The following is a 15,895-nucleotide window of genomic DNA, read 5'->3' on the forward strand; positions in this document are numbered from 1 at the left end:
AGGACTCTCCACACAGCTTCCCATAGTGGTTGGACCAGTTTGCACTCCCACAAGCAGTGCAGAAGAGTTCCTTTTTCTCCACATCCTTGCAACATTTCTCATTGCTAGTTTTTTCAATATGTGCCATTCTCACTGGTGTAAGATGGTATCTCATTGTAGCTTTGATTTTCATTTCTCTGATTACAAGTGATGTTAAACATTTTTTCATATGCCTGTTGGCTATTTGCATTTCCTCTTTGGAGAAGTTTATTTTTAGCTCTTCTGCCCATTTTTTGACTGGATTATTTACTTTGTCTTTGTTGAGTCTCATCAGCTCTTTGTAGGCGAAACATTAGATGACATACACCTCAGCAACATCTTTAAAGACACATCACCCAAAGCAGTGATGGTGAAGGCAAAGATAAACAGCTGGGACTACATCAAATTAAAGAGCTTCTGTACAGCAAAAGAGGCAGTAATCGAAACAAAGAGACATCCCACTGATTGGGAGAAAATTTTTGCACACAACACTAATGATAAAGGACTGATCACAAAAATCTACAAAGATCCTCGGTTTTTTAATGATCCCGGTTTCTGCAAAGCTGCCCAACCTCTGCAATTTTGAATTCTTACGTTTTAGCCTCTAATCACAGCTGTGGATTTTTAGCTCTTTTTTTTCACTCCTTTATTCCAAAACACAGGATGCAGTTCATGATGCAGTGTTAACTTACACATTGTCTTTTTGTTGTTGGTGGTGGTTTTTTGGTTTGTTTGTTTGTTTGTTTTGCTGCTATGGCAGAGATAGCTAATTGCTCACCTAATAACCATTTCCATGATGGTAATAATAGCAATGGGCATTCTAGCTTAGACCTGCTCCAATTAAGATTTCCAATCAAGAGAAGGAAGGAGGAGAGGAAAGAAGAAAGGAGAGGGGGAAGACAAAAGAGGGGGTAAAGGAGTAAGACAAAGGCAGATGGAAGAGAAGAGGAGGGAATGGAAAAAGTGCAGGATAACTTGATGGATAGGGGTAGAGAGGAAGTGCAGAGGAGAGGGGTGGAGCAGGAGAGGTAGGGGGCTGCGCTGACCCATGGAAACTCACCCTTCTAGTCAGATGGCATGCACATTCTTGCCAGGAACAGAGATATGTGGGGGGGGGGGCGGGGAGACAGTTGATTTCTGTTCAATATGCCAAAGGGATTAAATGAAGCAAAGGTGACAGATCTACTCCATAAAAAGGATGGTTTGACAATGGGATGAACCTCAGTAAATCTCTTTATGTAGGCACATACACTTATTTTAATAGCTTATATATATATAATCCCACTACCATTAGGCACTGAGCAGAAAACAAAATAGCCCTACAAATACAGAAGGTTCAGTTTGTTCTGATAGCATTAAAGACAACAGAGTAATCTCTCAAGATTTCTTAACAAGGGCCCCCCGGTGGCACAGCCGTTGAGCGCTGGGTTGCGAAGCTGCCCGCAGCCTCTGCAGCAGCGGCTCGATCCCCGGCTGCTCCCCGGCCACCTGAGGAGGGTCCCACATGGCGCACAGACCTCTCCTGCCGCCCGCTGCTCCCCTCAGCAGTGTACTTCGGTCCTTCTGCCTGCTCTGCTCCCCTCTCTGGCTCTGGTGAATTCTCTCACCCTCCCGTGCTTCTGACTGTAACCAGTGCTTGTATAAATAAATAAATAAATCTTTAAAAAAAAAAAAAGATTTCTTAACAAAATCTTGTTAAGAATTACGTGGGGACACTGGGCAAGATATATTTTTCTTTCTTCCAATTTTGCCAATTTTTCTTATCAAGCATATATTTCTTTATGATGAAGGCTTAACTATGAAATAAAAGAAAAGGGATTTAGGGCAATATAATCAGTACATAGTCAATTGAAGTCACTGATAGAATCTACTCTGAAGGCGCTCATTCAAATTACATTAGCTGGCAGCTCATAAGTATTGGCTGCATTAAATATATGTTTAGGATTGATGACTCCTAAGAGAAAATTCAAGAATTGGATTAGTGATGAAACCATAAACCTGAGTCATTCCATCTTGGATTGTTTAGACTGAAGTCAATTATTGATAACAAATGAATAGCAATATTTTGTCTTTCACATTTTATTTTTATTGAGTGTGTCCATCAAGCAAGCAGAATTTTTATTGAATGTGTCCATCAAGAGCATAGAATAATTTTGCCTTCTACATTTTGTCTTGTACTGAGTGTCCATCATGTATAGCACAAAGACAACTGCCTGAAGTGAGTCAAAGGGGAGTAAAATAAACTCTTAAGAATAAGATGCATAAAATCTGGAAAATCATATTAAAGAACTGCTTTTAGACTCAAGAAATTGCTGAAATAACTGTAGCTTTCCATCCTGAGACAAAAAGGATTTGCAACACATCTCAGGAGTACTGCTAGTAAATTCTAGTTGGGTTTTATCCAGATGCAAATTACATTGTCTCTCAAATGTTAATTTTAATAAATGTTCATTGCTCCTCAGGGTAAATAAAGCATATACAATAATTCCTATTTAGTCCTTAAACATTTTACACTCCTTTTTAATGAAGAATGGCTACATATTTTTACTTTAATAGGAACATATTTTTGTCAACAAGCTGAAAAATTCTGCAATAAATATTTCTTGACTTACATTCATATTAAAGTAGTACTTAAATATTTATTAAGCTTCTTTTTAAGAAAAGAGCAATTCAGTCTTTTAAGAGAACAGTCTATTGAAATATCTACTCAAATTATATGAGAGAATCAAACTGTGTTTAAAAAATGTGAACATATCATTAGTGTATCAGTGTATCAATGGACTTACCAATATGCATATTTATTAGATTTAAATTTTCAATTATTCCCAGAGGTATAGTCAAGATTTGAGGGGATGGGGGAAGACAGACTCTGTGCTCAAGATAAACTCATAATCTAGCAGAGGTGACAGAGAAGTTAATTGATAAAACAAGTGTGGTGGTTTGTAGGGTAACAAGTTAAGAAACCCCCTTATTGTGGGGTCTGGCTGGGTTGGTTAACAGGAGAACTTGCACTTGGATTTTGGGAGGCATCAATGGAGCAGTGGTTAGAGGTCATCCTCTTCAGGCTAAGGAAGTTGGCAACAGCGCACTGTTTATATTTAGGGACTAAGTGTAAAGGCAGAACAATCCAGGCTGTTGGAGCAACTTGCAAAGGATGGCTTCCTGAAAGGGTCATTTCTTCTGGCTTTAGTGTCTGCCGGCAAGCTCAGGAAGGGGAGCTGTGGAGCATAGAGAGTCAGGAGCTGGAACTTTTTCTAAAGGGGTTTTATAACCTGCTTTTCTCATCTCAGAAGACCAATAAGTGCAAAGTTAAATTGTAGTGTCTTCCACTTTCTACCTTGCAGTATTTGGAAGAAGGGGTACAGATTTTACGTAGTTTTTAACTGTTGAGACTTTACAGGAATATATCTCAGAGATTTTCTATGGCTAATTTTTCAGTAAAGGGACATGACTTTTTAGCGTTTGAGATTGCATGACAGAAAACGTCTTCCCACATACACAGTAGCTGTTTGAGTTTTCAAATCTATGGCACAATTCTTTTCTTCCCGAATCCTGGAAACAAACTGTTATCTTCTAGTATTTATAATAATCAAAGCAAGTCTGATTCCCCTCCTTTGGAGGCAATGCTATTTATTTCTAGATACAATTTTGTGTTTTTCTAAGATATTCAGAAACTTCGCTAAGATCATTTCCAGACAAGGATCTGTTCTTAATATCCTTTTCTGGCATTCAGAAAGTGATTTTAAACTGAGTATCAAAGATTTGAATTATTTTTCTTTCAAGATTTCAGCTTGCGGATATATTCTTTGATCTTCTATTAGTGCTTTCCCTCTACTTTTTTATTTCTCCGAATTCTTAATTGAGAAGAGTCTGGTTCCTGAGACTATTCTCATGTCACCTATTCTTCATCATTTATCTTTGAAATTTCCTATACTTTCAGAAGAATTTCTCAGTTGATTTTGTAACTTCTTGATTTGTTTTTTTAACTCTGTCCATGAATTGTATGCCAACCTTTTTTTTTAAAGATTTATTTATTTTTATACAAGAGCTGGGGTATAGGCCAGAGGCGCAGGAGGGTGAGTGGATTCACCAGAGACAGAGTGGGGAGCAGAACAGGCCAACTGACTGAAATACACTGCTGAGGGGAGCAGCGGGCGAGATAGGAGAGGTCTGCCGCGCCATGTGGGTATCTCCCTGGCCGGCCAACAGGAATCCAACCCACACTGCAGAGGCTGCGGACAGCTTCACAGTGCTGCGCTCAACCCACTGAACCACTGCGGAGGCCCTAAATCTTTTTTTCTTAAAGAAATGTTGTTATCCTCAGATTTCTCCCAATTCTTCAAATCCTGGCCTTATTTTAACAATATAATTGCCTTTGAATCTCAGCGATCCATTCCTCATCTCCCTCCCCTTTCTTTCAGATCTTCTTTGTTCAACTTGCTGACTATCTTAATTTTTCCTTGTCATTTTACACATTAAGAACATGGGGACCTGAGTTAGGCAAATTCCTATTTAGGGTTCAGGGTTTGGTAGCTGATAAATGCAAACTGGTTGTTTCCTCAGGTTCACAAATGACCTTGGGGTTGTGAGTGGGTTGGCTTCCCTTATGGGTCCAGGAACCAAAAGAAATCAGAAGACAGCACCCCTTACCCTACTGCAGTGAGGATGATTTGTAGAAAGTTGATGTGCAACAGTTGTAAGATAAGGAAAATCATTCCTAGCAGTGGCAGGGTAGAGGTGAATCGAGGTGCCATTCCAATTAGTGTTTATCCTTATTTGATGTGTGGGACTCAGGTTCCATTTGTGGTGTTGCCCCCTTTCTTGGCATCTCACTTTACTGACTTTCACTTTCTACAGCAAACATCTATTCCAAGTGTAGGCTGGGGGTGTACATGCTCCTGTCACAAGTGTGGTTCCCCAAGTCCTGTAATCACAGTCGCATCAAATTCCCCATCTGACCATCCCCAAGCTCTCTCTGCCATCCTGTCTCAGCTGCTTGAAATCTGAGGTTTGGGGTAACCTGTCCATTTACTTCCCAGGCAGGCCCTTCCTTGGCTTGTCCACAAAAGGAACATAAAAGGCATAGTTTATGACCAGGTTCTCAACTGAACTTAGTAGATCTGACCCTAAACTTCCTATAATTTTTTCTTTCTCTGTGGTCTCTGGTCTATGAAATCCAAAGAAACCAAGAACTTACTGGTCCATTAGAATTTAAATCAAGGAAATCAAGTGTGACAATTGATAAACAGCATGAATGGGCAGCTTGCATACCTCTGCAGGAGCGCTCTGAGCCGGACCACAAACCATTGGGTAGACACAAGAGGATGCTGCTTCCCACCAGGTCAAATCCAGGGTGACATCGGACCCCACAGGCTGCATTGAAGTGGTTGTTGCAAGTGTTTTGAATAAAGTAACCATTTTCAGGAGGCTTCAGGGCAGGGCAGTGGACAACTAACAATGACAGAAATAAAATTAAAAAGTAAAGTGAGCCTTTTCTCTGAAACATCCACTCTTTTTTGGATTTTGTTTCATTAAGAGGACAATTTTTTTTTTACATACAGCTAAATTACCCACAGCATTCCTATTTATTGCATTTGAAATTTCTAAGTACACATTTGGTAGAAGTAGCCTTACATCTCACTCCTATTAGATGTATACTTTAATTTAATTTTAATAATAAACAATATATTTTTATGCTTTAAATTTTTTTTAATTTTCATATTTATGTAGCTACAAGATTTTCTAGTTCTTGACCTTCACATGTCCTTATATATTTTCTTTCTTAATTAAGGTGGCATGAAATAAAGAATAAATAGGGCCAGAAAGGTATGTCTGCTACAGCTCCCAAGAGCAGTAGCCTTCTGTACATATTATAGGCTAATCATTTAAAATTTGATGTGGGGGCCTCCACTGGTGGCGCAGCGGTTGAGCGCTGGGCTGCGAGGCTGCCCTCTGCAGCGCCGGTTCGTTCCCCAGCCGCAGGGGAGGATCCCACAAAAAAAATAAATAAATAAATAAATAATAAAGTTTGATGTGAATAAAATCAGGATACTTAGGGAAAGATTTTCTTTAAATGAATTTATCACCAGATAAGATAAGATTTATTTATTTATACAAGCACTGGGTACAGTCAGAAGCGTGGGAGGGTGAGAGAATTCACCAGAGCCAGAGCAGGCAGCAGAGCGGGGAGCAGAGCAGGCAGAAGGACCGAAGTACACTGCTGAGGGGAGCAGCGGGCGGCAGGAGAGGTCTGCGCGCCATGTGGGACTCCCCTCTGGTGGCTGGGGAGCAGCCAGGGATCGAACCGGTGCTGCAGAGCCTGCCGCAGCTTCGCAATCCAGCGCTCAACTGCTGCGCCACCGGGGAGGCCCAAAACTAGTTCATTTGTTATTCAAATTTATTGGTAAATTTGTGGCTTTTTTTCTTTAGTTCATTTTAAATCTTTTCCAAGTACTAAATTTTTCTGGTTTCATGGTTGCATTATTCTGAGGGTATCAGATTCTTTTTCACTGCAGCAAGTTAGAGCTGTGTTAAGTGATAAGAAATGGTATTATTAAAGGAAAGAATTCCCCAAAAATATGATTAAAGGACTATTAAAGATCATTTTAAATGAATTGGCTGACACCACCAGCATCAACCCCTTCTAAGAGGTCAGCTTTTATATTTCCTATTTGTCAGTGGTAGAAGTCTCACCTTCGCAGGTCTGTCCAGATGCCCGATACCCTTCCCTGCAGACACAGTCTTCAGGGGACGTGCTGCCAGGTGGAGAAGTGTGATTTTCATCAGGACATCGAAGGCAAGTGCTGATTCCTCCTGGCGAACCTTCTGGTTTGTATGTGCCTGGTGGGCAAGCTGTGGACAGACAGTAAGTCAGGGAAGTTCATTTGCATGGTACATCAACAGATAGTTAAGATTTTCAAAAATTAAGTAAAGGGGTAAAGGGAGTATGTATATTTGCATACTTACAAGCTGTTGCCAGGGCCTCCCTGGTGGCACAGGGTTTGCTATCAAACTATCACCAGCCACTGTATCATGAGTTCATTTCCAGGCAGGGATTACCCACATGGCATGGCAGACCTCTCCTCTTTCGCCCACTGCTCCCCTCAGCAGTGTATTTCAGTACATCTGCCTGTTCTGCTCCCCACTCTGTCTCTGGTGAATCCTCTCACCACCCACACCTCTGGTCTACACCTTAGTTCTTGTATGTATAAATAAATCTTAAAAAAAAAAAAAGAAGCTGCTGCCTGCTGATGTGGCTTCCAATCAGCCTGAATCTAGATTCTGACTGAAATTCTCCCCTTTGGGACACTGACAGATCATGGCACATCCTCATCCCCATCTACTCTCTAAGTGTTGTGAAGCAAAGTTACCTCAATAAAAAAAAGCAAACAAAAATATAACAAGCTGCTCCAACAATCACAAAGGTTAGAGAGATAACCAAGAGGTAGGGTAGGGTTGAAGGATATAGTTCATTCCCTATACAAGGTCATTTCTTCAGGACTGGGAGAGCTGTTTGTTTTATGTAAAGCATAAAACTCAACACAGAGCGGCAAGCAAAATGACAAAAAAAGAAAGGACCATGATTTTCTCAGACTCCAAGGCAAAAAATGAATGACATTGCTTTCTATGCTCCCTTTGCACTGACAACGCAGCTCTGAATCTCTAACTCACTCTCTTTAAAGGTACACATCTGTAAAATAACTCAAAATTAAGAATTAAAATGCACAGAAACTCTGGGATAAAGAAACTTGTACTGTTCATTTATGAATTAAATGTAGCATAGTCTCTATACATTTGATTATTAAAAATGGTAGCAACTAAGTAATGTCCACTTATATGAGGAAATTTTATATAAATTATCTCACTTAATCCTTACAGTAATAGTTAGCATTAATAATTATTGATGCTACATTTTAAAAAATCCACTCATTTTATTAGTTGAAGAGAAAATGGAGGCTTAGAGAGATTTGATGACAAAAGTTACCCAGATTGCAGATGAATTAGAATTTTTATTTTAGTAACTAACATAGCTTTAGACATTTTTAATGATGAAAATTCAAAGTTACATTTATCGGTCCTTAAGTAGCAAGTCAAACATTTTTAAATGGTAGCATATTCTTATTCTCATGTCATCTGTTTAAGGTCAGTTTCTGGGTAAATAAGCTTTGGTTTATTTGTGTGTTTTGAAAAGACTTTATTTCTTTAGAGAAGTTTTAAATTTACAACAAAATGGAGAGGAAGATTAGAACCAAGCAAATATTTATATTGTATTCATTTCAATCCATGAAATGTCCTATGCATTTTATTAACATTATCTTTTTTAATCTCCTTAAAAGCCCATGAAGTAACTAATAATATTAATCTCCTCTTATAGATGAGAAAACAAAGGCACTAAGAGGTCAAAGAACTTGTCGAAAGTCACTCCGTGAGTAAGTAGCAGAGCTGGGACTCAAACCCAGATAATCTGGATGCAGAGGCCATGTTCTTTATCACTGCAGGTGCTGTGTCTCAAACCCAGCCTCTTGGATACTAAAGCCTTGTTTCAACCACTAGGGTATGCTAAAAATGTAAACAATCATTTCCGGTAGAAAAGATCCATAATATAATCTCATCATTTAAAAAAATGACCATGCTTCTAAAATTCTTTATAACATCTCAAAACAAAAGATAAAATTTTTCCCATGATATGTGGTAAAAATTCTAGATCTGGAAAAATATGTGACTATTTGAACGAGACATCTAAAAAATTGGTATATTTTATAGGTATTAAGAAAATACTTTGGCGGTCCTCCCCGGTGGCGCAGCAGTTGAGCGCTGGGTTGCAAAGCTGCCCGCGGCCTCTGCAGCACCGGTTCGATCCCAGGCTGCTCCCCTGCCACCGGAAGAGGGTCCCACATGGCGCGCAGACCTCTCCTGCCACCCGCTGCTCCCCTCAGCAGTGTACTTTGGTCCTTCTGCCTGCTCTGCTCCCCGCTCTGGCTCTGGTGAATTCTCTCACCCTCCCGCGCTTCTGACTGTACCCAGTGCTTGTATAAACAAAACAAACAAACAAACAAATAGATAAATAAATAAATAAAACATGCCTCTATTTAAAAAAAAAAAAAAATACTTTGGCATAAAGAAATGAGATATTTTTAAAAGTATCATTAATTGAATTATTCATATTGCTAAATATATATGTAACATACATATATATATATAATCTAAGGAAGAAAATAATAATCTTCACCTAACATAAAAAAAGAAAGGCTTTAAATATCAGAGAAAATGGGAAATGGGTGGAAAGAGATAGAATGTAAGTTTCTCATTTCTTTTCATAAGCATCAATGTGACAAACTGAAATAAAAAATGTAGATTCAAGATAGTACATTAAAAAGTTCAAATAATTAGGAATGGAAAAATAATATAAAACCTCCAAACTAGCAAAAGTGAAAAAGGAGGGGAAAAAATATAGAAAAAGCAACTAAGAATTCAAAACAAAATAACAAACTAAGGTTAGAGAAGTAAACCAAACAGATGCATTATCATAAATAATAATCATAAATAATAATTTAACCTTTTGTAAGATTCAAACCTAAAACAAATCAGACACACAGATTGAAAATGATGAGAGGTATAAACATATTAAATGCTTCAAAAATCTTCATGAAGCAAGTAGATTAATATTTTAATGAGAAATAGAAGATTAATTTGTAGAGATTTTTCTAATCTATGAAAAAATAATGAATACTGCTATAGAAAAGTGGACAAAGAACCAGAATTGGAATTTACTAAAAAAAGTAATAAGAATGACCAATGATCAGAGGCTAATAAAGTGTTTAACCTCATTCAGAATGAAAAAAAGGCAAGTTTATGACTACTTTTATTTATTTATTAATTTTAAAGATTTATTTATTTATTTATGCATACAAGAGCTGGGGTGCAGGCCAGAGATGTGAGGGAATGAGAGCATTCACCAGAGACAGAGTAGGGAACAGAACAGGCGGATCCACTGAAATAAACTGCTGAGGGGAGCAGCAGGCAAGGCAGGTGAGATCTGCTGCACCATGTGGGTAGCTCCCTGGCCAGGGATTGAACTAGTGCTGCAGTGGCTGATGGCAGCTTCATAGTGCTGCATCCCTTGCACCACCAGGAAGGCCCCTTGACCACCTTTTAATTTGGCAAAGCATTTAAAAGGCGATTAATACCCAATCCAAATAGGCATGTAGGCATACTGTTCTCTCCTCCTTTGTGAGACAATGAGAGGTTGGGCACCAAGGCCTCAAACAGAGCTTTTGCTTGACACAGCATTTCAATACCAAGAATTTTTCTCACGTAGAAGCAAGCAAAAATGTATGTATAAAAAAAGTGTGTATAATTGCTGTTTCATCATTGCATAGCATTGAAGCCATACATATATCTAGAGATGGGGGGTAGTTAAATCTAATCACACATCCATCCAATGGGATATTAGCCATAAAAATTAAATTTTTTTTTTTTTTTTAAATGTATCCATTTTTATTTTTTTTTTTTTTTAAATATTAAATTTTATTTTTATATTCCCCCATACAATTGCAAACGCCCCATTCTGACCCCAATCCTTCCCCTCCCGCCCCCCACCCCCCCAAAAGTGTCTCTGGTTCATAGTTTTTTTGTTGATTTTGATTTTCACTTTCTTATATTCATTTTCCTGGTCCCTTATTTAAGTTTCTAGATTCCTGCTATGAGTGAGACCATCCGGTATTTTTCTTTTTCTTTTTGGCTTATTTCGCTGAGCATGATCCCTTCCAGTGCCATCCATGTTGCTGCAAATTGCATGTGTTTATCTTTTTTTGAATGCTGAGTAATATTCCATGGTATATATTGTACACATCTTCTTGATCCAGTCATCTATTTTTTGGGCATTTGGGTTGTTTCCAAAGCTTAGCTATTGTAAACAGTGCTGCTATAAACATAGGAGTGCAGGTGCTCTTTGGAATTGATGTTTCTGTGTCCTTTGGGTAAATACCTAGGAGTGGAATTGCGGATCATATGGAAGCTCTATGTTTAGTAGGTCCAGAAATCTCCACACAGCTCTCCATAGTGGTTGGACCAGTTTGCACTCCCACCAACAGTGCACAAGAGTTCCTTTTTCTCCACAATCCTCGCCAACATTTGTTGTTGCTAGTTTTTTTAATATGTGCCATTCTCACTGGTGTGAGATGGTATCTCATGGTAGTTTTGATTTGCATTTCCCTGATTACAAGTGATGTTGAACATTTTTTCATATGTCTGTTGGCCATTTGCATTTCCTCTTCAGAGAAGTTTCTTTTTAGCTCTTCTGCCCATTTTTTGACTGGATTATTTTCTTTGTTGTTGCTGAGTCTCATCAGCTCTTTGCAGATTTTTGTGATCAGTCCTTTATCATTAGTGTTGGGTGCAAAAATGTTCTCCAGTTGGTGGGGTTTCTCTTTGTTTTTGTTATTGTCTCTTTTGCTGTGCAGAAGCTCTTTAATTTGATGTAGTCCCAGCTGTTTATCTTTCTCTTCACTATCACTGCTTTGGGTGATGTGTCTGTAAAGATGTCTTTGATGTGCAAATCCCGTAGTGTTTCGCCTATATTTCCTTCTATGTATTTTATGGTTTCAGGTCTTATGTCTAGTTCTTTAATCCATTTTGAGTTGATTTTTGTGTATGGTGTGAGGTAGTGGTCAAGCTTCATTCTTTTGCATGTAGCGACCCAGTTTTCCCAGCACCATTTATTGAACAAACTTTCTTTGCTCCAATGCATAGTCTTTGCTCCTTTGTCAAAGATTAGTTGACCATAAATCTGTGGTTTTATTTCTGGATTTTCTTATTCGATTCCATTGGTCTGTATGTCTGTTCTTGTTCCAATACCATGCAGTTTTTGATGATTATGGCTTTGTAGTATAGTTTGAAGTCTGGGAGTGTGATGCCTCCATTTCCTTCTTTTTTTTCAGTAGAGCTTTGGCTATTCGGGGTTTTTTGGTGATTCCATATGAATTTTCATCAATAATTGTTCTATTTCTTTGAAGAATGCCATTGAGATTTTGATTGGAATAGCATTGAATCTGTATATTGCTTTTTGGTAGGATGGCCATTTTAATAATGTTTATTCTTCCAATCCATGAGCAGGGGATGTCTTTCCATTCCTTTGTGTCTTCTCTATTTCTTTTAACAGTGTTTTATAGTTTTCTTTGTATAGGTCCTTTACCTCTTTTGTTAGTTTATTCCCAAATATTTGATTTTTTTTTTGTTTCGATAATAAAAGGGATGGTTTTTTGATTTCTTCTTCTTCAGATTTATGTTTTGTATAGGAAGGCCACTGACTTTTGCGTGTGATTTTGTATCCTGCCACTTTACTGAGATTGATTGATGAGTTGAATTAGTTTTCTGTGGAGATTTTGGGGTTCTCTATGTATATTATCATATCATTCTGCAAATAGTGATAGTTTGACTTCTTCTTTTCCTATTTGGATTCCTTGGATGTCTTTCTCTTGTCTTATTGCTCTGGCTAGGACTTCCAGTATTATATTGAAAAGCACAGTGGTGAGAGTGGACATCCTTGTCTTGTTCCAGATCTTAATGGAATTGCTTTCAGCTTTTCACACCATTGAGAATGATACTGGCTGTTGGCTTGTCATAGATGGCCTTTATGATGTGAGGTATGTTCCTTGTATCCCAAGAATTTCAAAGGGCTTTTATCATGAATGGGTGTTGCACTTTGTCGAAAGCTTTCTCAGCATCTATTGATATTATCATATGGTTTTTATATTTCTTTTTGTTGATGTGTTGGATAACGTTGATTGATTTTCGGATGTTAAACCATCCTTGTGCCCTGGAATGAATCCAACTTGGTCGTGGTGAATTATCTTATGGATACATTGTTGGATTCTGATAGCTAAAATTTTATTGGAGGATTTTTTGCATCAGTGTTCATTAGGGAGATTGGCCCTAGTTTTCCCTTTTTTGTGTTGTCCTTATTCGGTTTTGTATTAGTGTAATATTGGCTTCATAGAACGTGTTTGGTATTGTCCCTTCCTCTCATTTTTTGGAAAGAGTTGTGAAGGATAGGCACTAATTCGTCTCTGAATGTTTTGTAGAATCAAAATTTGTAAATCCATCAGGTCCTGGGCTTTTGTTTGGGGAGGTTTTTAATTACCATTTCAATTTCGCTGCTTGTAATTGGTCTGTTTAGGTGTGTATTTCTCTTTTATCTAGCTTTGGGTGATTGTAGAGTTGTAGGATTTGTCCATCTCCTCTAGATTGTTGAACTTGTTTCCATATAACTGTTCATAGTAGTTACTGATTATTCTTTTGATTTCTGCTGTGTCCGTTGTGATTTCTCCTCTTTCATTTATGATTCTGTGTATTTTTGTGCTTTCTCCCTTTTTTCCTTTGTGAGCCTGGCTAGGGGTTTGTCTATTTATTTTTTCAAAAGAACCAGCTCTTGGTTTCATTGATCTTTTGGATTGTTTTTTTAGTTTCAATTTCATTTATTTCTGCTTTGGTTTTTATTATTTCTTTTCTTCTACTGGTTCTGGGGTTTTTTTTGTTCTTTTCTAGATCTTTGAGCTTCGAGATTAGGTTGTTTCTTTGAGTTCTTTCTTGTTTTTTGATGTGAGCTTCTATTGCTATATATTTCCTCTTATTACTGCTTTTGCTGCATCCCATACATTTAGGATATTGGTGTCCTCCTTGTCATTCAATTCAAAATTTTTTAATTTCTTCTTGATCTCCTCGTTAGTCCAGTGGTCTTCCAGTAGTGTGGCTTTAATCTCCATGAGGTAGGATAGTTCCTTGCCTTCTTTTTATGATTTATTTCTAGTTTGATGCCTTCGTGGTCAGAAAAGATGGTTGGTATGATTTCAATCTTGGTGTATCTGTTGATGTTTGTCTTGTGCCCCAGTATGTGATCGATCCTGGAGAATGATCCGTGTGCGCTTGAGAAAATGTGTACTCCGTTTTTTTTGGGTTTAGTGTTCTATAGATGTCTGTTAAGCCCAAATGCTCTAGGTCCTTATTTAGAGCTTTAGTTTCTTTACTTATTTTTGTCTTGTTGATCTATCCATTGTTGATAGTGTGTGTTGAAGTCTCCCACTACATATGTGTTTTCTCTGATGTCTGTTTTCAGAGAGGACAACAGTTGTCTGATATATTTTGGTGCTCCTTGTTTGGTGAGTATATGTTAATGAGTGTTATTTCTTTCTTGAAGTATTGTCCCCTAATCATATGTAGTGACCATTGGGGTCTCTTTTTATTTTTTTGAGTTTGAAGTCTGTTTTATCTGATATAAGTATAGCTGTTCCTGCTTTCTTTTTGGCCATTTGCTTGTAGGATTGTTTTCCATCCTTTGACTTTGAGCCTATTTTTATCTTTTGTAGCTAAATGTGTTTCCTGAGACAGCAAAAGGTTGGGTTTTGTTTCTTAATCCAGGCTGCAACTCTGTGTCTTTTTATTGAAGAGTTTAGTCCATTTACATTTAGAGTTAATATGATATGTTAGCATCTGTATTTGCCATTATGTTTTGTCTTTCCTTTGATTTTATTTATTTATTTTTTTAATAACTTTTTTTTTTTTTTTTGGTCTTCTTTCGTTGTTATTCGTCCCTCTGAGGTTCTGGCTTTAGGATTCCTTGTAGTATTTTTTGGAGTGGGGTTTTAGTCGCAATGAAATTCCGGAGTTTCTCTTTGTCTGGGAAGGTCCATATTCTTTCTTCATGGAGGAAAGAGAGCTTTGCGGGATAGAGTATTCTTGGTTGGCATCTGTTTTCTTGGAGTCTGTTGACTATGTCCCTCCACTCTCTCCTTGCCCGTAGTGTTTCTTCAGAGAAGTCTGATGTCAGCCTGATTGGTTTTCCTTTGAATGTTATCTGTTTCTTCCCTCTTGTCAGCTTCATTATTTTTTCCTTGTCCTGGATTCTTGGAGCTTTACTATTATGTGTCTTGCTGTGTTTTTCCTTTCGTCGTGGAAGTTTGGTGTTCTTCTTGCTTCTTGTATATCAATTTTCAGCTCCTCTTCTCATTTGGGAAGTTCTCTTCAATTATATCCATGAATATCTCTGTTCCTACATCTCTCTCCTCTCCTTCTGGAATTCCTATAACTCTTATATTTCCTTTCCTCATGGAGTCAGATAGTTCCCGAAGTCTTTCTTCATTCTTTTTCTTCGTACTTCTCTTTCCTTTTCTGTTTTGGTTCTTTTTATTTCTGTGTCTCAAGATTACTTATTCGTTTCTTCCATTTCATCTATTCTGCTTTCATTGCTTTTCCCAGAGTTCTTTAGTTCCTCCATTAATTCTTTGATCTCCTGCATTTCTTTTACTTCCCTCTTTAGGGACTCAATTTCCTTTCTTCTGATCTATCACTTTTTTAATCATGGCAATTTTAAATCTCTTTCTGGAAGGCTCAGAAGTTCTTCCAAGTTGCTGTCTTTGCAATCTGGGAGTGGTTTCTTTTTGTGGTGTGCTTCTTTTCTGAGGAGTTTTTAGGTTGCGTGTGGTTCTTCTACTCCCTACTGTCTGTTTTCTAATTTGTCGTATGCGTTGGGACACTGTGTTGCTCGACTGACTGACATCTTGGGTGAACTTCTCCGCTCCCCTCTGGCTCTTCCAGGAGCCATCTCTGTCTTCTGGGGGAGCTTCTGCTGGTTTTAGGCAGTTTTTTTACTGAAGAAATGTCCCTGTTCTTCTAAATTGAAGCGGGATGCAGTCCTGCGCTCCGGTTATCAGGCACACTCTTCTGCGCATCCGACAGCGACCGGTCTGCCCCGGCGTGGGTGCCTGCTCCCTCTGTGGGCTCAGACCTGCTGGTCGGAAGGGGCCTCTGGCGTGGAATAACTTCCCCGCTGGGCCACTGGGTCTCCAGAAACCTTCTGCCCTTTTCAAGCAGTCTTAAGAAT

At 38.3% G+C, this 15,895-nt stretch overlaps 1 protein-coding gene across 1 annotated transcript in view; it reads right to left on the reverse strand.

Annotated features, from left to right (window-relative positions):
- Positions 1-15,895, reverse strand: part of SVEP1 (sushi, von Willebrand factor type A, EGF and pentraxin domain containing 1) — a 167,201-nt gene that overhangs the window by 93,812 nt on the left and 57,494 nt on the right. The window contains exons 4-5 of the mRNA XM_037491628.2: positions 6,712-6,870; positions 5,290-5,469 (exon numbers count right to left, since the gene is read on the reverse strand). Coding sequence (XP_037347525.1) covers positions 5,290-5,469; positions 6,712-6,870 — 339 coding nt within the window. The remainder of the gene's footprint in view (positions 1-5,289; positions 5,470-6,711; positions 6,871-15,895) is intronic.

This window comes from Talpa occidentalis, unplaced genomic scaffold (assembly GCF_014898055.3).
Source record: "Talpa occidentalis isolate TD23 unplaced genomic scaffold, MPIMG_talOcc4v2.1 talOcc4.7, whole genome shotgun sequence".
In the NCBI taxonomy this organism is placed as follows: Eukaryota; Metazoa; Chordata; class Mammalia; order Eulipotyphla; family Talpidae; genus Talpa; species Talpa occidentalis.